This window comes from Melopsittacus undulatus, chromosome 14 (assembly GCF_012275295.1).
Source record: "Melopsittacus undulatus isolate bMelUnd1 chromosome 14, bMelUnd1.mat.Z, whole genome shotgun sequence".
NCBI lineage: Eukaryota > Metazoa > Chordata > Aves > Psittaciformes > Psittaculidae > Melopsittacus > Melopsittacus undulatus.
In genome coordinates this window covers 1235923-1259657 of record NC_047540.1, presented here as the reverse complement: position 1 = coordinate 1259657, position 23735 = coordinate 1235923, and the positions used below count along the sequence as shown (strand labels likewise).

The window sequence follows — 23735 nt, the reverse complement described above, 5'->3', positions numbered from 1 at the left end:
TAAATGTCAAGCTGACTGCGCTGGGGTCTGTCTGCAGGGGAAGGGGGCTGAGCTGCTCCTGGGGTCTGGTGCTGCCCAAGCCCTCTGTGCAGGCAGCAGGGCCAGGATTGTGCCTGCCCCATTGCTCGGTGCCAGTGGGAAGGGCAGTGCTGTGTGGTGAGGCCGTGGCCATAAGCCAGGAAGCACAGGAGGCAGGAAGCTTCGCTCATCAGGTTTACCAGCCGGGTACAGAGCAGCCACTCGGCAGCGGCTTGGTTGGGTTTGGTTTGGTTTGGTTGGGTTTGGTGTTTTTTACAATCAAAGAAATCAGAACATGACCCAAGCTACAGAAACAGAAAGCAAGGCTCTACCCTGGGGCCCAGAGGGGCTCCCCCTGCACCAGTGATCAGTGCTGGCCAAGAGCTCCTCTTGCCTTTCCATCAGGGCCCTGGTCCCTTCCCAACCAGCGCCTCCATCTCATGCTGCTCCTGCCTGTGTCCCTCAGGCACTGCTGTGGCCGAAGCCTTCCCATTCCCTCGTCCAAAGTGCTTCAGTTCCTCGCTGGCCGGGAGCAGAGCGGCTCCAGCATCTTCAGCCCCTGTGCTCCTGTCTCTGCTCAGGGAGGGAGGTGCTGGCTCCGGGCACGGGCCTCGAGTCCAGTAAAAAACGAAAGCAAAGTAAAGCTGTAGTACTTAGGAAAGTGAAACCAACACCATTTTTGCATAAATATCAAGGCCGTGGAGGCTAAGGCTGTTTGCTTCCTGTATTAAGTTAGGTGACAGTTCCACACTCATCCGTTGACCTGCCCAGGTCCCTGAGAGATTTGGATTCCTGTCCACGGGGGCACCAGTCCTGCAGCTCCGTCCTTCAGGCTGTGTCTCCCCGTCCATCTGCAAGGCAGGAGGGAAGAGCCCATCAGCCACCCTGAGCTCCCTGCCCCAAGCCTGGCCCAGTGCTTCCCAGTGCCCCCCAGCGCAGCCCAGGCTCAGCATCCTGAGCACAAGAGCAGCATCAGCCCATGGTGGTGCTGAGCTGGACCCACGTACCTTGTGTGGGGAGGTTCTGAGCCGGTGGCTCCGCGCTGCTCCTGCCCTCCATCCCCATGGGCTCGCTCTTAGTCCTGCTCTCCTCCGGCACCCCCGTGGCCTTCCCATCCAGCACAGGGGATCCCGGTGCCTCTGCGCCCAGCGCCTTTGGGCTCAGCGGGGAAGGAACCGGCCCTGGACCCAGCGAAGGTTTCTTGGCTACCGGAGGAGGGATCTTGCCGGGTTTTCGGTGGGGTTGAGCCTTGCTGGGGCCCTGCTGAGCTGCAGCCGAGCGCTGCCCCGAGAAGCTCATCAGCTCAGCCACCAGATTCCTCTTGAGGTCAGCCTGTGCCATGGGGGACGGGGCCGTCTCCAGCACCAGCTTCTTGGAGCTCTTGGCGAAGATGAAGCTGGCAGTGGATGCTGGAGACTTGTGCCTGGGGGAGAGCTGCCCATCACCGGGGGGCCCCTCGGGTCCCTGCGGCACCGGCTTCCCCATAGCCTCCCCGGCGGCCAAAGCAGCAGCCTTGAGGTGCACTGCGTGATGGAGCTGGCTCGAAGGCACCGCCTCTGTGGCAGGAGGGGGCTGCCGTGTGGACAGAGCCCTGCGGACAGGCTTCTGCGGTGCCGGCCGCTCCTCGGTGCCGGTGCCGGTGCCTGGCTCCACGCTCACAGACCGCAGCCGCACCATCTGCAGCAGCGAGGGTGTCACGATGGGCAGGCTGGCGTCCTCCTTGGCCACGGGGCTGCTCTTGCTCCGCGGCACCGGCTCCTTCTTGGGGTCTGCCCGCAGGCCGTTGGCCACCTTCTGGAGGGGCAGCGGAGCCGGAGCTGAGGGCACGGGGAGAGGTGGTGGTGGTGGCACCGCGGCCTCAGGAGGGGGCAGAGCAGGGGCAGGCGGCGGCGATGCTGCGGCCGTCGGGGTTTGCTGCTGGCTGCGTGAGGATGCGGTGGAGGAGGAGGAGGACGAGGAGGAGGAGGAGGAGGAAGCAGCCTCCGGGCTCGGTGCCGGTTTCTGCCCGGACGCGGTCGCCGCATCGGGGAGGCTGCAGAAATAGGCTTCATCCGGAGGGGGGAAGTCTGCCATGGACAGATCGTGCTCCTCGGGAGCCGGCGGCGGCGGCGGGGGCCAGGCAGTGTCAGTGGGGGCCTCGCTGGTGGCCGGGGGGGGCTCCTCTGCCCTCTTTGCCGGCGGTGGAGGTGGGTGGTAGGCAGGAGGTGGTGATGGCGGCGGGGACTTGGTGCTGGGCTTGGCTGAAGGCTCCGTGCGGGCAGCGCTGGGCACCGGTGGGTCCGGTGAAGGCAACCGGGAGGCAGCTCCGGCCGTGGGGTGCTGGGGCTTGGTGGGTGGGGGGGAGAAGGGAGCGGGCACCTTGGGGTGAGGAGGGATGATGAACCGCTCCGAGCGGCACGGCAGCGGCTCGGGGGGAGCGGGGTCCGAGGCTGAGGAGGAGATGGAGGTGAGGGATGAGGACACGGAGAGCACAGGTGACTGCAGGGAGCAGAGCCGGTCTGGTTTCTGTGGCTGAGCCCTGCCCGGGGACACAGACGGGGGTCCCAGCCCCTTGGTGGGCAGCGTGGGGGTCCCGCTCTGGCTGGAGTAGCCACTGGAGGGGGACATGGTGCGGTCAGAGCCATCGGGGCAGCTCCACTTGGGCTGAGCCTGCGGCTCCCTCAGCACCACCGTCACCCCGGGGCTGCCCCGCGGTGCCTCGGGGGAGCTGGCACCAGCCAGGCTCTCGGAGCGGAGGCTGCTGGTCTCACTCAGGGATGATGGGGAGAAGACCTCATCCTCAGCTGCAGGGCTGAAGGGCTCTGGGGGCGGGGACCAGGGAGCGCTGCTCTCCCGCTGGGAGCGCCGGTCGGGCTTGGGGGGCAGCCCCAGCCCCTTGGGCTCCCCATCACCCGCCTGGTGCAGTGAATAGGTCCTGCGAGGTGGGGCTGGGGGCTTCTTCATCTTCCTGAGGGACACGCTGCGGGTGGAGGAGCGCTCGCTGGCCAGGCTGCCCGTGTCCGAGCCCTCCGCCTGGCTGCTTGTGCTGTAGGCAGGGGATGCGCGGCCACTGCTCCCTGCCAGCACCAACAGCCTGGGGGCTGTGGGCACGGGGCCGGAGTTGGGCTTGGAGCAGGAGCTGGTGGAGCTGTAGATGCTGACTTGGTCGGTGTCGGAGCGAGCAGCAGCATCCCCCTCACCACATGGCCCTGCCTGGGGCTGCCGGGGCTCAGACCCCCCCTGCGAGGAGATGGTGGAGCTGTTGGACACGATGGTCTCGGTGGACTGCGAGTGGCTCCATGTGTCACTAGAGGAGGAGTGCTCCCGGCTGCGGGTGCTGCGCTCCGAGAAGCGGGTGAGGGAGCGCACGGAGGCCGGGCTGGAGGCCACGAGGCTGCAGCGGCTCAGGGTGCGCACACTGCTGCGTGTCAGAGCCACCACGTCCACCATGGGCGGCAGGATGGCGTTGGGGATGATCTTGGACATGTAGGTGCCTTGGGGTGAGATGGACATGACAGGGCTCAGCAGCTCCGGGGGGCTGGCGTTGGTGGTCATGCCCGGCACGGCCAGAGACTTCGGCCTCACCATCGGGGACAGCTTGGCCGTTGTCTTCCTCCCCAGCAATGTGTCATCGTAGTAAACCCGGTTGATGTGCTTCTGCAGAGCCGCATCTGCCTCCTCCAAGGCTCCCAGGCAGACACGGGCTCCTCCGGGAACAGGCTCCAGCTTCCCGTCAATGGTGGGGATGCGGATGGCGTCACCGGAGACCTGCCCCCCGTTCAGCAGGGGCTGTGCTGCTCGGGTGCCCCCGTGCCCATCAGCCTCAATGCATCCCTTGGCTTCCCGGCTGTTCCTGAGACCTGGGAGCAGGGAGAGATGAACCCAGTGTGATCCCAAGGCAAACAGAGCCTGGGCAATGAGACCAGACCCTAAAAATCCCCCTCCTTCCCCTTGATGCTTACCCAGCTCCTTCTGGACATGCTGGGGGATGCCCAGCACCGTCGTCCTCCTCTCCTTCCTCTTCTTGCCAGCCCTCTCCGAGGATTTGGGAAAGGAATCATGCGGGCGGAAGGTGGAACCTGTGAGAGGCATGAATGGGTCCAGCTGCCTCGGGGGCATTCCCAGTGTCCCAGCACCCCTCCATTGCCAGAGATGCTCCAGGACGAGCCGGGCTCAGGCGCTCGGAGCAGCCTGGAGAGGCACCAGCAGCTGCCAAGCAGCCGCCCAGAGGAGGCCCAGCAGGGAGGAGGCAGTGTCTGTGTGTCCGTCTGTCCCCCTCGCCCAGCCCTAATGCTCTGACTCAGCCCCAGTGATTCACTTCTCCCCAAGGGCCCCAGATCCCTGCTCTGGCTCTCGGCCATGGCAAAGCAGAGCCTGGTTTTCCTGCCATGCACCCCGGATCCCATCGCACCCTCTTGGCTTGTGCCCCCCCCGGTACCTTTCCGCTGGATCATCTCGGAGCGGATGGAAAGGGCATCCTCGGAGGTGCTGTCCATGGCACTGGAGGCCGCGCGGCTCCGGATGGATGCGCTGTCATCCTCCGAGGATGCGCAGGACTGTGGGCAGGGAGTGCACTGAGGCAATGGGGATGGAGCTGCCCCGACCCCTGCCCGGCCCCTTCCCTGCCTCTAACTGCAGCCCAGACAAAAGCTTCTCCGAGGGCCAAGGGCTGAGTCAGCCGCGCCGGCATCCAGAGTCCTCCCACCAGCAGCGGGGCCGGGACCGGCCCCAGGGACCCCACACGGCCCCACAGCCCCATGGAGGGCTGGGAACCACACCAAGCTGACAGCAGCCCCATGGCATCTGCTGTGCCCCAGAGCTGGGGGGCTGCGATGTGGGGGGCAGGGACAGGCAGGCAGCAGCACCCCTTGAGCACAGCCCTGCCATGGGCAGAGCCTTCCGTGTCCCCCATCCTTCCGGAGCACGGGGGGAGGTTGGGATGGACACATCAGTGTGACACCACCCGGCCCCTCCACCCTGAGCTCTCCATGGGCTCTGCCCATCCCTGAGCTCCCCATTCCCAGCTTCCAAGGGGTTAATGGGGCCGAGGGCCAGCGGGTTTGGGCAAACAGGGGCAGGGAGGTGCTGGCAGCGGGGTCAGAGCCCTGGGAAGCAGCAAAGCACAGCCAAGATAGGGGGAGCTCCCCCTCGTCAGCAGCCAGGGAGGGGCCTGGCCATGGGGATGGACATGGATACCGGTTCCCATCACCCCCACTTCCTCAGGGCCACCGGCAGCACCGGTGGGGTGCGAGGGGGGACAGAGGGATGTGGGCAGGGTGGGGGTCCTGGGGCACAGCCCCAGAGAGCAGGGCAGGACATGTGAAGGTTGAGGACAGGGATGGTGACAGTGGTTTGGGATAGCAGGAAGGGACACGGCCCCTTCGTGCCTATAACCCCCCCCCAGCCATGGTCCTGCAGATGGGGCTGGTTCCCCACCTGCCCCCAGACACAGCCATGGGGGACAGAGGAGCCACCCTGTGCCCCTCAGCCCCATGGCACCCTTGGGGCAGAGCCAGCTCCTCAGGGCTCACCTGGAGGCTGTTGGTGTCCCCGTGGTCCCAGGCACTTTTGGTCTGCTTCTGCTTCTCTGCGGAGGGAAGGCAGGGGCTGAATCCCTGCGGAGCCACCAGGCAGGGACAGGGCTCCCGGCCCCGTCAGCACTGCCCCAGCCCCAGCACTGGACTCTGGTCAGCCCCATCGCACCGCCCATGCAGCCCAGCCAGCCAGGAGCTGATGCTGTGTCCTCCTCTGTGTCCCTGTGCCACCCCCGGTGCTATCCATGAGGTTGGCTTTAAGGAAGGGATTGTTCCCTGTGAGGGTGCTGAGGCGCTGGCACAGGGTGCCCAGAGAAGCTGTGGCTGCCCCATCCCTGGCAGTGCTCAAGGCCACGTTGGACACAGGGGCTTGGAGCAGCTGCTCCAGTAGAAGGGGTCCCTGCCCGTGGCAGGGGTTGGAACTGGATGAGCTTTAAGGTCCCTCCCAACCCAAACCAGGCTGGGATTGGTTCTATGGCACCTACCCTGGTGCTGCAGGGACTTCAACCCCTGCTGGGCCTCGTTGTGCAGCTCCTCGAGGTGCGGGGGCCGCGTGGAGGGGAAGAAGACGTTGTCGGGACATCCCTCACCCGCCGTGTACTGCACACTGAGCCGCTTCTCCGCCTCCCCCTTGGCAGCGCCTGCACACACAGAGGGCTCGGGGTGGCTGGGGGGGCACAGGCAGCACACCCCAAGATGCACAGGATGTGGCCCCTGCGCTGGGTGATGACACCAAGCCCATGGGGACCTCATCCTGCTCCGCTCTGCCTGGCTGGTCAATGAGCCGCAGCTGGGCTGTATCCACAGGGATTTCTCCCCACTGGCTGGAGCACAGCATCCTCCTCCTCCCCAGCACCTCTGTGGCAGGGAGTTCAGGGGGTGCTGTGGGCAGCTGAGCAGAGAAGGGGCAGCGCAGGGGGATGAAACAAGGATGGGAATCCGGTGCCTTCCCTATGGACGGTTACATCATCCCCAGGCTTTGCAAAACAAGAGCAGAGGCTCATCCTGTGCCCAGACAGGGGAAACTGAGACCACAGAGGACCCAAATCCTCCCACTGAGTCCCCCGGGTGCTGGGGTTCCCATGAGCCACACCAGGGCTGGCACAGGGCGACTCATGCCTCATCTCATAGCCCCCTTCCTGCAAACCAGCACCCGGGGGTGCCCACAACAGGCTCCAGGTGCTGGCTGGGGGCTGCTCCTGGCATTGCCCATCCCTGCCTGCCCCTGCCTGCTGCGAAGCCTCAAAACTGCCTGGAAACCCCCAGTTTGGGGTTGAGGAAGGGGCAGGATGAGCACAGGGAAGCACTGGAGCTGCGGCCGCACCCAGGGACACAGGCACCTGCTGCTCAGCATCCCCAGCACCACGCACCCATCCCCTGTGGCCCCATGGCCCCTGTCCCCTCCCGGCCAGGCACTGAGGTGGCTGCGCTCTGGCACACAAAGGAGCAGGCCCTAACAATGGAGCCGGCTCTCTCCATGCCGCGCCATGCTGGCCTCTGCTTCCCCAGCATCCCGGCATGGCGAGTGGACAAGGAGCATGGCCAGGCTGGGAGCGCAGGTGGTGGCACAGGGGACCCCTGTGCTGGTGCTGGGTCCTTAGGGGACACAAATACCCACACACGTCCCCCCCATCACGTTCCTCTTCCCCTCAGCCCTTTTCTCTCCCAGTTCCAGCAGCCCCTCGCCCAACATCTTTTCCCCTCCCGCACACTCGGAGCCGCCTTCCGGCGAGTGGAGCGCAGTGATTTACTCCATTAACTTCCCAGTGGATGATGCTGGGGCTGGGGTGACCTTCCTTGCTCATCCCCCTGGGATGGCAGCCCCAATCCCTGCCCTCTGCGGTGCCAGGACCGGGGGGTCCTGGGGGCCGGGGTTGTGTAAGGACAAAGCGCTTCTCCCTCCCGCACTCACCCTTCTTCTTGAAGAAAGCCAGAAGCGAGGAGAGGTTCCTGCCCATGAAAACCACCATGGTGGTACCGGGGAGGAGCTCCGGGGCTCTGCCTATTGTGCCGGGGCGGCTCTGGCCGTGCCGTGCTCCAGGCTGCCGCTGCCCGGCCTCATCCGCACGGCAGGAGGATGCTCAGCGGCCGAACGGGCTCCGGTGCGGGGAGGGGACAGCCCCGGCTGCGCACACCCTGCTCCGGGAGCAGAGCGGGGCTCCTCCTCTGGCCTCCCGTCACCCCCCGGCCCCCGCCTCCTCCCTGCCCGGCACAGCCACAGCCACCGCATCCACAGCCTCAGGGATGGGACTTCCCCATCTCCCCCCTGTTTGACCCCCAGGACCCCCCTCACTTGCTCCCCACCGGGCACAGCATCCCTCAAACCAGTTGCTCGCTCCCACAGCCGGGAGGAGCTGGGAAGTTTCCCCACCGGTGAGCACCAGCCCTTGGGATATGGCACAGCAGAGCCGATGGTGCCGGCATTCCCCTGGCATTCCTGCTCCTCATTCATCCCCATTGCACCCCGGGACCTGGCACCCACAGCAGCCCCTCAGCCCTGCCAGGGAGAGCCCCGATCCCCGCACGGCTCAGCCCATGGCGGGGGTACATGAGCTATGATGGAGCATTGGTCCTTAGGGACAGGGCACCCAGCACGGCTCTGTCACGGTCACAGGAGCCAGCAGCGCGATGGGAGAGCAAAGTCTCTTGGACCAGTCTAACCAGTGGGCACAGGGCACGTGAAGGCAGGGGCAGAAGTGCCAGTGGCCGGGCGCTGGCATGGCCCATGGCACTGAGGGCACAGGAGCGGCTGTGTGCTCCTGGGGGGGCTGCAGGCAGGATCCCTGCAGCACCAGTGCCCCAGCAGGAGGGGATCTGCCCTGTCCATCAGCCCCAGGTCCCTCAGGGAGCTCCATCCCTCCCACCTACAGGCATCTTGCCCCATAAGGTGAAGATCTCCCAGTACTGACCCAGCAGCAGTGAGGTCCTGGTGCCAGCCATAACCTTCTCCTGCCCACCAGCTCCCCATGGGCTGTGCCCAGGGTTTACCGCAGCAAGACAGAGGTTGGGCTGCACTCAGAGCAGCATCACCCAAAGCAGAGCACGAGGGTCCCACCAGACCTCAGGCATGGAATGTGCAGCCCAAGGACAGTTTAACCTTGCCAAGGGCACCTCTGTGTCCCTGGCTGGGCAGATCCAGGCTTAGCAAGGATTTCTGCATCTCCTTCATGCCCCTAACAGCAAACACAAGCAGTGCCCTGCTATGGATAACCCAGCACTGGGGCAGGAAGGGCTCACCCAGAAGGTGCCGGCAGCCACAGGCAGTCGCTTCCCAGCCCTTTGCACAGTACAAGTGGAAAAGGGATATAATGAAAGGGCTGAGGATGCACAAAGCAGGCAGCCACGTGCTGCCCTCTCCTCTCTGGGCTGCTCGTCATGAGCCCTGTGAGGGCCTCAGGCAAACACAGCCAAACCACACACCAGTCCCATCTCCAGCCCTCCGGGATCCACCTCTGCACAGATGGAGCTGAGCCTGGGATCTCCCTACAGAGCCTCCCATGGGTGAAGGGGTCCAGGACCCAGGTCTGCTGATGGACGCTGCCGTGAGGACATTCCCAATGCCAACAGACAGCCCCTGTTCTTCCTCCCTGTATGGGCCCCATCACCTGCAAGGACCCAGAGGGCCTCAGGAGCATCCCTTGCTGACACAGACACCTCTGTGGCTTGGGGCAGGAGGAGCTCAGCATCGTTCTGCAATCCCCAAAGGATAATCCGGGCAGGGCACCACGGCCACCACCCAACCGGGGCTGGAGCAGAGCCTGGCCATGGAGGAGCACCATGGTGAGGGCTGGAGCAGAGCCTGGCCATGGAGGAGCATCATGGTGAGGGCTGGAGCAGAGCCTGGCCATGGAGGAGCATCATGGTGAGGGCTGGAGCAGAGCCTGGCCATGGAGGAGCATCATGGTGAGGGCTGGAGCATGGTGGTACGTGAAGAGCAGCCTCTGCTTCCCCTCCACTCCTCAAGCTTCACTACTGCATCCTCCTTGCCTCATGTGTCAACAGAGAAACCTGCTGCAAAGGGGATGGGGAACAGGGGGAAAGGCAGGAGGGAGAGAGGCCTGATCCTGCGGCACAGCCTGAGGATCCTGGTGGGCTGAGGAAGCCACTGGTGCCGGTAGCAGCACACCCAGTTGGAGCAGGTGCCCTGTCCCTTGTGCATTCCTTGTGCCATGCCCTGGATTGCCCCATCCCCTCCAGGCTCAGCAGCACTGATCTGACACACGTGTCTCATATCCACATGGCAGCAGATCCTCCTGGAGAAGGAGCTGGAGGTCCCTCAGAGCCGGGCACCCTCTCCAGGATGCTCTCCCTGACTCAGAGCTGGTATCTGCTGCTGTCGGTGCCAGCAATGGTCCAGAGGGAGCAAAGCATCCCATCAGTGAGGCAAACTGACAGCAAGGGGCAGGGAACACCAGGGAACCCACCACACTAGGGTGGGAATTGGAAGGGCTGCCCAAGGGGAGGACCAGAGCTGAGACCCCAAAGGAGCACACCTGGGGCCATACAGCCCAGGGCCAATGATGCTGCAAGTGGGGTATGGTGCTGGTCCAGCTCCCTCCTGGCCCTGGCTTAGCCCCGATGCTGCTCTTCACTTGGGCAGGGCCGGAGGACACAATCCTGGCTCCTGTCCCTGCCAGGCCTGTGCCTCCTGCAAGCAGCAGGTTAGGCCAGACCCAGCTGCAAGCATCCAGCTCTGCCTGCACGGCACTGCCTCGACTTGTCTGCTCCCTGCACAGCAGTGGGTCCTGCGGCAGGAGGCAGGAACAGGCAGCAGCTCCCGGCCTGCCCCTTCCACCACTGACTCACCGGGGAGGAATGGGGAGGAGTGGGAGCAGGGGGGGGGAAAGGGGCTGTGAGGTCCCCAGGGGAGGGATCCTGCCTGCTGGGTCCTGCTCGGTGGGATGCAGACCTTGCTCCCCCCTCCCACAGCTGGGGGTGAGGAGGCAGCAGGAACACCCCTGCCCCATAGGGATGATGCTCTCCCAACACTGTGGGGGTCCTTCCACCACACTGCTCCCAGGCGTGCACCAGGGCTTGGGGACTGCTCTGCTCCCATCCTGAAGGGGAGCAAAGCGGCGGTTGCTGCAGATGCCATAGGTAACACTAATGGGGTGAACCATGAACTCCAGCCCCAAGAGACAGCAATGAGCATGGGGGCCCTGCCACAGCTCCAAGAGCCCCTGTGCTCTGTGCCAACATCCAGCCCTTGTGCTCCAGCACCAGCCCCTCTTCCCCTCCAAACCAGGCTCTCCCCTTGCAGCCAGTTCCCCTGCTGGTGGGATGGTGCAAGCAGCCCTGCTGGGATATCTCCCTGGAATATCAGGATCGATGACAGCTCTTTACGAGCCCAAGCGTGCCCATCTTTCCCTGGCCTCATCAGCTCAGGCAGCTCCATGATCCCAGCTGGGACCTGGCACCCGCTTGGGCGACCCTGCCCTGCTCTGTGCCCCAGCCTTGAGCTGCTGAGGGGCTGTGACAACCACCCTGGCCACCCCTGTTCCCTCTGCATAGGATCTGTGCCCTGGACACGCCACAGGACCATGCTCACTGCAGGCAGGATAAGAGCACATTCATGTTTATCATGGCCGTGATCACACAGCCCCCACTGCGAGCCCAGGGGGCTGCTCCTTGCCTTTGGCCTCGCATGGGGGCTGCTGCTTCAGGCAGGAAAACAGCTCCACAAAGCAAATAAACCCAACCCGGTGCATGCTGCTGGCTCAATGCTCCAGCCCAATCCCACGCAGAGGCTGAAATCAGACTCATTTCAGACAGGAAAACAGACTCGGGTCAGTTTTCTTCCTCTAAGTCCCGGTGCAGAAAGCATCACCCCTGTGAGCAGGGCCATGGCGAGGGATGAAGGCTCAGAGCAGAACCATCACCCAGCCACAGCTGCTGTCCTGGCAGCATCATAACACTTGTGCAACTCGGCCCTGACCTCTCTGCTGCCCTGCACATGCCCCACAGACAGTGCATGTGGTGACACACGTCTCCTGCTCCATGTGGTAGCACAGAGCCAGGGCAAGGGTCTGGCAGCAGCCATGTGGGGTCCCAGCCCCGGGCAGGACCACCACAACACCGGATTGTGCCTCATGGCAGCCCCTGTTCCAGCCCAGCGGAGCCTCCATCCGAGTCCAACCACATCCCCACCCCACGCTCGTCCCCTCCCCAAGAAGCCACCAAACAGGTTTGAAGGTAAATAACAGCCTTCCATGGCCAGGAGCCGGATCCAGGCGGGATGGGCCCAGGTGGGGAGCACAGGGTGGGAGAGGGAAGAGCCTCGGAGGCAGCACAGGGGCAGGATGGGGACAGACCCCAGCACCTCCTCCTGCCAAAGTCCACAGCTTTATCACAGCTTCACCTTCCCTCTGTCCTCTCCTCCAGCTCCCATGCAGGCGGTTCCCTGTGCATCCCCATGGCACGTGCCGTCATGCCTGGCGTGTTTGCCGGTACCCGGTGCTCTGTAAGCCTGCCTGTCGCTGCAGGTACCTGGCTCCACACAGCAGCAAACCCAGGAGACGGATTAGGGACAAGACCTTGCAGGTTTTTCCATGCAGGGATCCACCGTCCTGCGAGCAGCTCCCAACCCTACTGCTGCCTGCAGGTACCTGGCTCAGCAGCGCTGGCAGGGAGCAGTGAGGAGCTGCCCGTATTCCACAGGGATTGAGATGGACACAGTGATGTGGGATGAGGGGAGGAGATAGGACAGGAGCTGTCAGATGGGGCTGGAGTTGCCACCAAATTGGAGGGGGATAACCAGCAACACAACGGCAGGTCCCATCCCTGCCCCTTGGTGACGGGGAGCCTGCCAAGTGGGCACGAAGTGGCATGTCAGAGCTGAGCGCTGGAGGCAGCTTCCTGCCTGGGACATCCATGGATCATGGAATCAGAGTGGTTTGGGTTGAAGGGAGCTTAAAGCTCCTCCAGCTCCACGGGTAGGGACCCCTTCCACTGGAGCAGCTGCTCCAAGCCCCTGTGTCCAACCTGGCCTTGAGCACTGCCAGGGATGGGGCAGCCACAGCTGCTCTGGGCACCCTGTGCCAGTGCCTCAGCACCCTCACAGGGAACAGCTTCTGCCTTAGATCCAACCTGAACTTCCCCTGTTTCAGTCTGAACCCATCACCCCATGTCCTACCCCACAGTCCCTAATGAAGAGCCCCTCTCCAGCATCCTCACCCCCTCCCGTGCTCCAGGACCAGGCAGGGGCACCGGGAAGGGTTTGGCTGCCGGCGCGCTGGAGAACCGCCCGTGTAAATCCCGGCTCATCCCATGCCGGGCGGGCCCCTGCCCTTATCTGCTCCGGGGCTGTTTACGGAGCCGGCCCAGCATGGCTCTGGCACAGAGAGCGGCCGGGAAGCTGGAAGACACCCAGAGCCGCTCAGCCCACCCTGGAGCTGCTGCTGGAGCCTCATGGCCATGGGCTTGACCCGAACCGTGTGTGCCTGCAGCCGGCCCGGCACCCGTGCATCGGATGGGTGCAGCCTGGTTGGGTGCCACGTTCTTTCACCCTGACTCAGCCGGGCCCGGCGGGGCCATCCCGATAAGGAGGTGATAAGGAGGCTTTGCTCTCCCTCGTGCTCAAGGACCTTCCCCAGCAGCTCCTGCTGTGGATGATCCCAGGGAGGAGAGGCAGGGGATGCACCCGGAGCAAGCAGGGCTCTGCTCCAGCACAGGGATGTGGGTTTGGCACTGATGGAGCACAGTGGGGACACCCAGGCAGGGCGCAGGTTGCAGGCAGCTGCCTGCAGCAGGCAGAGCCATTAGCCCTCAGCCATGCTCTTGCCTGGACAGCCCTGGGCCTGGGACTGCTGCTGTGATGCTTCAGCATCAAAGGATGCCCAACACCACCCTGCACATGGTGGAAGCACAAAGGCAGCTGCTGGTGCCTGCCCAGGCCTGACCTGCCAGCACTGGGAACAATGGGACCGAACCAGTGCTCCCAAAGCAACCAGGGATGGAGAGGTGAGAACTGGGGGATGCTGACCCAGTTGCCCACCATATGCAATTAGCTTCTGACCCAAACTCCAGAAGCACCCAAGGTCTGTGGGCAGGGCAGGGGCAAGAGGAGAGCGACAGCAGGGTCCCGTGGTTGGGTGCTGGGCACCCTGCCCCCAGCCGGTGATCCCACTGCGCCCTCCGAAATGCTGAAGCGACACAATGCAAATTCTTTGGCTCTGTGGCCACTGCACGGTTGCCATGGAGCTGCTGCAGAGAACAAACACAACTCGACCCATGTTTTCTCAGCACCTTCCACCCCATGGCCTTTGCCTTGCAGGGTCTGCCCCCCAGTTCTATGGCACGGTCCCATATGGCACAGGGCATCCTTCCCCCGGGCATCAATCCCTAGAGAAGGGCAGCAGTGGCAGCACACTGGCAGCCCCACAGTCCCAGTTTAGGGACTGGCAAAGGGACACCCAAGCCTGGTGGGGAACGGAGAGGTCTGGATAGGGACAGCACAAGGGAAGAGCTGCACTGGGGATGCTCACAAACCACCTCGCCCAGGGAGGCGCTCACCCCATCACCTGCATCGCTGCAGGTCAGGGCAGAGCCAGGGCAGAGCAGGAACCCAGCTATAACATGGTGGCACCAAGCCCTTCCTGCACGGAGACCACAGCCATAGGATGACTGTGGTGGGGGTGAGGTGGACAGAGCGGAGCCTGCAGCAGAGGAGATGCTGTCCTTGCACAGCTACAGGGCACTGGGGACTGGTGCCTCAGCTTCCCCAGGGTGCTACAGCCTGAGCGCTGCTGGGTTCTCCCCATCCCGGCCCCCCAAGCCTGTGAGGGGTTGGCTCCAGCCCTGTTGTCCCTGAGGAAGGCTCAGCTGAGCTCACCTGGGCTGTAAAGACCGAGGGAAATGGGAGGGATGGTGGGGACAGGGGTCACACAGGGCTGGCAGGGAAACCATCCCCTCAACCCCTCTCGGTCTCATCCCATTCCCACCGGCCCCAGACCCTGCTCTTGTGCCCATCAAGTCCCTTCTTTGGTTCAGGCTGTGGTGTGGGGACAGTTTAACAACATCGACAGGGACATCAGCAACTGTGGGATGGGGATGAGGTTTCTGCAAGAGACCTTTCCTGCCTGCATCGCTCTGCTCCAGAGGAGGAACCATGGAGGGAGATCACCAGGACCAGCACCCTGCAGGGCTGGTGATTCCATACGTGGCTCCAGACCAGTGCAGGACCCTTTCCCCCACCCCTATTTCCCCACAGACAAGATTTTTCCCTGCCCCACGTCTCCTCCTGGGCTTTCCAACTGCATCCATTGAGCCAGAGCATAAAGCAGCAGAGTAACCAGAGCATGGACAGACAGACAGGCCCCGAGTGAGGGGGACACTTGTGCAGGATGGATACAGGGTGGGGAGCATCCCGGTGCTCTCCACAAACATTCCCAAACCCGCCGCTCCCCAGGCACAGGGAGGAAGGTGACGCCGCAGCCCCGAGTCCCTGCTCTGGGACACGGCTTGGAGACCCAAACTGAGAACTAAAGCTCAGCGGGTGCTGATAGCGCAGGCGAGCCCACGGCCGGTGCCCCTGCGTGCAGCCGGAGGGGCTGCCCCTGTGCTGGCTGACAGCGCAGCCTCCAGCCCAGCCCCACACCGCGGAGCCCAGAGGGCAACGAACGCTCCCGCAGGAGCCACGGAGCCGGGACCCGTCCCCAGGCAGCCCCCCCATGGCTCCTACCTGTACCCGGCTTCCCGGTGCGGCCGAAGAGCCATGAGGAGCCGGTCCTGGCGCCCGCCGGGCTCCTCTTGCGGTGCGCGTTGCCCATGAGCGGCTCTCGCCCTCCACCGCAGCCGGTGGAGGAGGCCGAGGGGTTACATGGCGAGGCCCCGGCGTGGCCCGGGCGGCCGCGGCTCGCAGCGGCTCAGCCGCCGGCTCCCATCCCTCCTGCTCACCGAGCTCGGCTCCCGCAGGCGGCGGCGCCGGAGCCAATGGCACAGGCGGAGAGGAGGGGCCTGGCCCGAGTCATCCCTCGGATCCCACTGCCCCCTCCCAGCCCCATCCCAACGCAGGCGGCTGAAGGGAGATCAGTCCCCAACCGTCGGCAGAACCGGACCCGGCGCCCGCCTCCATCCCCGCTCCCACCTCCCCGCAGTTCGCCACGCTCCACCGAGCGGCCACCATTTGAGTCTGCCCCTGAGCACAGCCCCAACTGAAGCCACAGCCCCGCTCCTGGGGGGTCCCAGCCCCATAGGGACACCCCGGCCGAGGCTAGAACGGGGTTTCCAAGGAGGAAGCACAGCGCAACCTCCGGGCGAGCACCCACATGCCCGAAGGTGGATGTTAATGTAACCCCTGCCACTCTCTCCATGGGCACTGGAACGAGTCACACAACTGGGGGACCCAGGGACATCTGCGTCCAGGTCAGCTCATGGTGCTGGCACCTCCATCCTGCGCCCTCCCTGCTGCTCCAGACCGAATGGGGGTTTCCAGCAGTGAGCGGCCAGGGAACGGGCAGCTCAGAGCATGGGCAGCGCGGCCCCAACCCTGCACGGACAAGCCCGAAACACGGGCACGAGCCTGTTCCCTCCCGAGCCCGGCTTTCCCTCTGCATTTCCAATGGGAACACGGAATGCTGCGAGGGCAGGGAGGGGGCAGCTCCTGCTGGCGATGTTTTAGTTCTGTAGGTGATTCATCAAAGGCTGGGATAAATAGGAAGGAGGGCGCTGCGGGAAGGGCACAAAACCGGGGAATAAAACCAGGAATAAAGCGGAAAGCTCAAGCGGCGGCTCTGTGCTGACCTTCCGAGGTGATGGGCAGTGGGTTCAGGCTCCTTCTCCCCAGTGGAATATTGATGGTTCTGTTTCTCACCAGCTTGGTTTGCTGCCCCAAAGGCACAGCAGAGACCACCCTGTGCCCCCGACAGGGCCTGTCCCCAGTCATTGCTGCTCCGTCTGCAGTGGGAGCTGTTAAGGGAATGGGGGATCCAGTGGAAAGCTATCCCCTCTTTCCCATTATTGGCTGTACCCAGTTCAAGGGGCAGCTTTTCCGTCTCAGGGCAGCCAGGATTAAACACGGCCATGGTCAAAAGTGCAGTAAATGAGAGGTCTCTGCCCACCGATGGGGGAAGGATGAGGATTCAGATCAACAAGGGGCATCTCCAGCCTGGGACAGGGCTTCCTCCCACTGCCCAGCACCTCCCTGGGATGTCCATCCCCTCACAGCGGCTCCAAAGCAGGGCGCAGAGACCCCCCCCCATGCCACGCAGTCCCCTCCCCAGTGACACAGGAGGCTCCAGTTCTCTCTCTGCAAGCAAAGGAGAGGCTGGAGCCTGCGACTGCCCCAGATACAGCGAGACACTTCCCAAAACAGACGCCCACCGCTCCAGCACCTGCCTCGGGGATGCTGGCAGCACCGGCACCAGAGCTTCACCGCCCCCAGCCGCAGCCTCGGATGCACCGAGGGGGCTCCGAGCAGGAGCTGAGCCCCAGGAGCCCAGCAAAGCCCACGTGTGCCATAAATATCCAAGCGGCTTCTCTGAGCTGGAACAATTCCAATGGGGTAACTCAGAGCCACGTGGAAACCTGGCTCCTGCTTCCCCCTGAGGCCCATGGCTCAGTCCTGGTGGCTGGAGCAGCTCCAGCATCCCCATAGACCTGCATAGACACAAACCCCTTGGAAACCCACGGATAGGCTGCACTGCCCCTGGCTGTGCTCATCCTTCCTCCCAGAGCTGGGGTTAAATCACAGCGCCCAGAAATCCACTGGGAAAACACGGCAGGAGAAGGGAAGCATCCACAGCTTCCCTGGCATGCGATTGCCAGCACAGCAGACACGATACAAGACCCAGTTGTGGAATGCCTGGTGGGAAGTGGGGGCAAGGGATGCTGCCTCCAAAGCCATATTCACTGAGAGCACTCTGATAACAGCACGGAGCTGGGAGCAGGGGGAAGCTGCTCATGAGATAGACACTTATCTCATCATCACCATCACCATCATCATCACAGTGTGACCGCCACACGCACATCTGATGTCCCACAGTCACACACTCCCTCAGGCAGCAGGGCCAGCCCACACCAGGGGCAGGGACCCCTCCGTGCTGGCTCAGGGGAACGATTCCTCCCTCCTGGTGTTTTCCCCATCATTCCCAGTGTTTCCTAACCCTGTCGCCAAGCAAACAGAGCAGGAGCTGAGATGCCTGAATGAGAAAGGAATTCAGCCCTTGTTCCCTTCCCAGGGAAGCAAAGCTCAGCGAGGCAAAGGTAACACCAAAGCCCACTTGAGATCCCCAATCATTAACAGAAATACATAACCAGAAGGGTTTCAGATGATTTCCTGCTCCAGCCGGAGCGTGGGCCCATGAGCAGCAGGAGCTCAGCTCCCTGCTCTGGATGAGCTGCTTTGAACCCATGCACAGCAGCAGCCACAGGGACCAGCCCAAGGCTCGGGCTCCGGCTTGGCAGGGAAATGCTTTTTCACTTGGTGCTTGCCCAGCTCTTCACCTCCCAGCAGCTTATGTTCCATCGCTGCCGGAGCACAAGTCAATGATGAGATTGTCTTATGAAATAAGAGCTTCCTCCTAAAGGGAAATATGACTCCGGCGAAATAGTTTTATCGGATCTTATGGAACGTTATTCGCGAGGGTAATTCTTCCAGTTGTCTCCAGGTGGAATAGCTGTGGTTGCAGACACACCTCTCTTTGTTCATGGCAGGGCCGCTCGCCATGGCCAGGCCAGGCAGGGCATTCCTGCTGCTCACATCTTCTAAGTGTCACTCTTTGCCTTGTGCACGTTAACACATCCATTCCCACACATACACGGGAATGACGTTGGGAGCAGGAGCAGCAGGGCTCAGGACTGAACCACACAGCCCATGTTTACAGCACAGCAAGCAGCAGGGCTCAGGACTAAACCACACAGCCCATGTTCACAGCACAGCAAGCAGCACACAGCAGCAGGGGATGGAGGAAACCGAGTGCCCGGCGAGATTGCACATCTCTTCTTATCAGACCAGCACACAGGGGCAGCCCCACACTGCCTCCAGCACTGCACAGCATTGAGCCCAGTGCCACCAGCACAGTCCCCAGTGCAGCCCAGTCGCTGCCACCCCACTGCACGCAGAGCAAAGCCACCTCGTGCCGTGTACGAGCACTTGCTGATGTTATAAAGCAGCTGGGCCCATCGAGAGCTTTATTTATAACCCCACGGTATGTGTCTATCGCAGTCAGGAGATCTGCTGCTGGATGAATCTGGCATCAGAAAGGGAGAGAAAAGAATCCAACCCCAATTTAATCCTTCTGGAACATCAATTCCTTCACTTCATCAGAGAGTTCCCAAGAATGTTGTGTGAATTAAGGAGACTATTGCGAAACCAGGATAAAGCTGGAGCCAAATCCAGACTAAAGCCCCTGGCAGGTGGCAGGACTCAGGAGCAGCCTCTCTGCCATGGTGCCACTGAGGCTGCCTTCAGCACAGCTTTCAGCTTCCTTGCTCCCAGCAAGGAAAACCCAGGAGCAAAGCGGAGCCCAAGCACCCCAATGCCTCACTCCACACTGGACCCTTGGTACAGCCCAGCTGCAATCCCTGCCTCAGCTCCATCCCAGGGGTTAATGGCTCCTCTGCCTCCAAAGGTTATTGTGGAAACAAACAGAGGGGAATGGTGAGGCACTGGGATGCTGTGGGGATGGGGTCATTGGGAGCTGGGCTGTGTACAGGTAAAACAGCCCGGGGCTGGCAGCACCCTGGCAGCTGCTGCACACCGCAGGATGTGGCCCTGCAGCTCACAGCAGCAGTCAGCCTGCAGCAGGGTTAGACTGGCCTAAAGGGGGATGCTGAGCCAATGGGGCACAAGCAGGGCTGAGCATCCAGATGGGAAATGGGAGAGGACTCAGCTTCCAGCCCCAAAACTGCTGCTGTTCCCTACGGGAGAGGGAGCTTGGAACTGCCCACAAGCAGGATTACTGTACTGTGCCTTTCCTCTACACAGCTCAGCTGTTTGGGCAGCCACAGATAGGATCCCTGATTAGATGGACCCATGGGATTCATCCAAAGTGGAAATGCTTTCATCCTCCTGCTCCCATGGTTTCAGTGCTGAGCAATTCCAACCTCACCAACACCCAGGTCATGAACGAGCAGATGCCCAGGCTGAGAACTGGTCCTAACCTATGTCTCCCTAGGACAGCTTCTCTCCTCCCTTCCCCATCCTGAGCATCCCGCACAGTCCCTTCCCACAACCAGGATGTAACAGGCACGGTTGGACATGCCAGGTCCCCACTCCACAACTAAAGCCACCTGCAGGAACAGCAGCGATGGAGCTGATGGGCCATGGCCTGATCCAAACCACTCCAGCACTGCACACCCAGAGGGAAGGCACCCGGAGCCACCAGGACCTGCTGAAGCTCTCCCCATCCCACAGCTCCCAGCTGATATACAGAACAATTCCCAACTGGTGCAGGGCACATCCAGGATGCTTCTCCACCCTGTACCACGGAGCAAGCACAGCCAAAAGCACAGCCTAGAGGGGAGGGAACGGTCCGGCAGCCCAGGGCTGAGCCATGGCACTGCACAGCCCCTGCATCACCAGCATGGACCACGGGCAGGCGATGGGGCAGCTCTCCTGGATGCAGGGATATCCAACAGAGCAGGTTGTGCTGGTGATGCCCCATCCCTGGCAGTGTTCAAGGCTGGGCTGGACAGAGGGTTGGAGCTGGATGATCTGAAGGTCCTTTCCAACCCAAACCATCCTGTGATCCATGTGAGGGATGCTGTGGCCGGAGGTCCCCAAGCAGTGACTCCGCATTTCAGCTGGTGATGTTATGGCTTTATGGGGGAGGAAATAAAAGGCAAGGCAAGGGCTGGCAGCGCTGCTGGAGGCGTTTCTGCGCCGCAAGAGGAACATCACATGCTCCAGCACATCTCTTTTACTGCTCAGGTTTCAGCGCTGGGCCGTGGCAGCCGCGTCCATGCGTGATGGGCCAGGAGGCGGCACCGGCGGCATCCGATGGAGCGGCTCAAGCAGAGAGCTCAGCCTCTTCCCAAGACCCTTCCGTGTCCCCACAGCCGCTCCTGCCCTATCTGAGATCTCCGTGTGCTTTCCCAAGCAGTGAACATGCTCTGGGTGATGGGAATTCACCCCCTGGGGCAGAGTGAGGCAGAAAGTCCCAGGCAATTGGGTGCCACAGGAGCAGCCTCTCCCCTGACATGACCGTGGTGATGTCCCCGCAGCGAGGGCAGCAGCATGACCCCGATGGCACAGGCTGAGCACTGCTCCCATGCATCGGTGCCACCTCCACCGCACCAGGACACCGACTGCTGCACGGCAAGCACCAAGGGGAAGAGCGTGACCAGGCACGTCAGCACCCAGCACAGCACCCATGTCATGGGCTGAGCCCATGGATCCCTGGAACACAGCCCCAGGGTAGCAAAGAGGAAAGGGCACCCCCAGCACCTTGCACCGGTCCAGGCGGCAGGGATGTGGCTGGGCTATGGAGCAGCACCCCACAGACGGGCTGGGGTGAGGCCATATCTAGGGCAGGAAGGGCCACACCTGGAGCACGCAAACACCCTTCCCAGGAGGAGGAGGAGGAGGAGGCAGCGTCTGGCATCCCTCCAGGTTTCCCTCAGCCCCAGTGACCTTCTGACTCAGCGGGGAGAGAACCTACCCAGTGAACCGGCACCAGCCCTCGGGGCCGGGGCGAGATTGCACCAGGGAATGCTGGATCCTGCCTGCTGCTGCCGCAGCCACCGCGGCCATACAGCCCCCATGGCCACCACCACCACCACCATGGCCACCACGTCCTTCACCCCCGGTTCAGCTGCTTCTGCTGCCACCACGGCCAGCACCTCCATCACAGCCAGCACCTCCATCACAGCCAGCACCTCCATCACAGCCAGCACCACCGACCCTCCTTGGCCACCACTGTGAGCACTCTTTGGTCACCACCTCAACTCCTCTCCAGCCACCACGGAGACCTCCCTTTGGTCACCACCCCGGCCCCCTTTGGCTTCTATTGCATCCTCTCCTTGTTCACCTCGAGGGCCACCTTGAGCTCTCCTTGGCCACCTCCATGGCCACCACTGTGACTCCGCTTGGGCCACTGCCAGAACCACTCCTCAACCCCTCCCTAACACCTCCTTGGCCACCTCCATGCCCCCCACCCCAACACCTTCTTGTCCACTTCCATGGGCCCAATCTGACCCCTCCATAACCCCTCCTTGGCCACCCCGTCCATGTCCCTGCTCACCACCCCCAGTGGCCTCACCCCAACCCCTTCATGGTCCCCAACCCGACTCCTCCTCACCCACTCCCATCCCCCCCGTGCCCTCCTCGCCCCTCACCTCTCCCGTCCGCCCCCCCGGGGGAGCCGCCGCTCTTCCTCCTCCTCCTCCTCCTGCCGCGGAGCCAGCTCAGTGCCCGGCGCAGGGACCCGGCCCGGGCCTTGCCCCGCTGCGGGGCCGCAGCTCCGCCGCTCTCCGGGCTCCGCTCTCCGCCCTCCGCAGGTGCGGCCGCTGCGGCCATGGCCGCGGGGAGCGCCCGGCGCGGCCCCGACGGCCGCTGCCCATGGACCCGGGCGCGCTCCCGGCCCCGGCCCCGCTCCGGCGCCCGCCGCAGGAGGAAAGTTTCTATGGGGCGGAGCTGTGCGGGAGGCTCCGCCCACACCGGGGCCCTCCCCCCCCCCCCCCCCCCCCCCCCCCCCGCCCGCAGGTGGCTCCGGTGGCACCGGCACCGGGTGACCCCCCCCTCGGTGTGCGCCCCCCCCCGGGGGCTGCTCCCACCCTTTGGGATCCGCTTTTCCCACCGCTGTGATCCCGAGCATCAGAGGAGGGAACCGGAGCAAAGCAGAGCGGGAGCAGAGCAAAGAGCCACAGCATCCCCATCCCCAGAGCCGTGGCCTGCAGCTCCATGGCATCCCATGCGGTGCCATCCCCATCCCTGGAGCCATGGCCTGCAGCTCCATGGCATCCCATGCGGTGCCATCCCCATCCCTGGAGCCGTGACCTGCAGCTCCATGGCATCCCATGCGGTGCCATCCCTGGAGCCGTGGTCTGCAGCTCCATGCATCCCATGCGGTGCCACCCCCATCCCCAGCAGAGGACCTGGAGCTGGTGGCCATGTCCTTGCACAGAGCTCCCCACAGCCACCACCATCCCTCACTTGACAGGCCCAAGGGTGACCATTGCCAATGGCAGCACCCAGGAGGATGCTGTTCCCAAAGAGCATCCGATCTGGGTGTGAAACACCCAGTGCCACACTGCTCCAGTGCTGCAAAGGGATGGTGACACATGAGGTGTCCCTGCCCATGGCACAGGGTTGGAACTGGATGATCTTAAGGTCCTTTGAACCCAAACCACTCTGTGATTCCATGATTCTGTGATCCAGCCGCAAGGGGAATACAGGATGCTCTGGGCTGGAGTGGCAACGCATCCCAGCAGTGAGCAGGCTGGTGGCAGGACATGGGGATATGGGGCTGGCAAGGAAACCAGTGGATCCTGCTGCATTTCCGTGCTCCCAGCTCAGCCAGGTTTGGGTCCCTGGATGTGTTTCCTGATGTTGAAAGCTGCATCGTTGTGTTCAAGCCGCATCCTTCCCGGAGCTCGCGAGGGCCTGGCTGCAGGCCCAGAGGAGGATGCCAACCATTGGAAATGACTGGAAGGGTTTATAAAGGGAGCAGCCTGTCCATGCACCAGCTTCCCAGCCCTTCCGCCTCCCATGGGGTTCAGAGACTGTGCAAACCTCAGTGCTGCTGCTCTCTGTGATCAGAGATGGGGACGCAGCACCAAACCTGGGGTGATGCCTGCAAGGGGCTGGGGCTCACCAGGCTTCTGTGTCTGTGCTTCCCATTCCTCTCCTTCATCCCCTTGAATAACGACCGGAGAGCTCAGTGAGTGATGAAACAGTTGGGAAGCAATTTCCTGGCACCCTCCTGTCCCCCCATGATCCCAGGGGAATGGCTCCTTCCCACAGTGTGGGCTGGGCATGCTGTGGACTGCACTGAGGGAAAGCTGATCCCTAATGAGGGTGGTTGTGTTGACTTCCCACCACTGGCTCTGACCCCCAAGTCATCAGCTTCCATAGAAAGATCCCGTTTTCCACATCCTACCAAGGCAGAGGTGGGGGCTGCCCCAGGAGCCCCCAGTGCCTGGTCCCTGGGAGGTCACATCCCAAACATCACCTAAGGTGGCAGAACACATCCGCCACCAGCCAAGGCATCACACACTTCAGCTCCTGCCCCTTGCACTGGGGCAGCACCAGTGCAGTGCAGCCGG

General features: G+C 63.0%; 1 protein-coding gene across 2 annotated transcripts; it reads right to left on the bottom strand.

Moving 5' to 3' along the window:
* Window positions 1-200: 200 nt before the first annotated feature.
* On the bottom strand, window positions 201-21994 carry NHSL3 (NHS like 3). Of its 2 annotated transcripts, none has more exons than XM_034069121.1 (7): window positions 21807-21994; window positions 6017-6172; window positions 5529-5584; window positions 4436-4553; window positions 3960-4076; window positions 1026-3857; window positions 201-869 (listed from the first exon to the last, which is right to left on the bottom strand). In XM_034069121.1, exons 1-7 carry the CDS (start codon window positions 21985-21987, stop codon window positions 847-849), a joined length of 3483 nt encoding a protein of 1160 aa, XP_033925012.1. In that variant the 5' UTR covers window positions 21988-21994; the 3' UTR covers window positions 201-846. The 2 variants fall into 2 exon arrangements, with proteins under 2 accessions (XP_033925012.1, XP_033925013.1); XM_034069122.1 differs by lacking the exon at window positions 21807-21994 and adding an exon at window positions 15211-15456.
* Between the last annotated feature and the right edge of the window lie 1741 nt (window positions 21995-23735).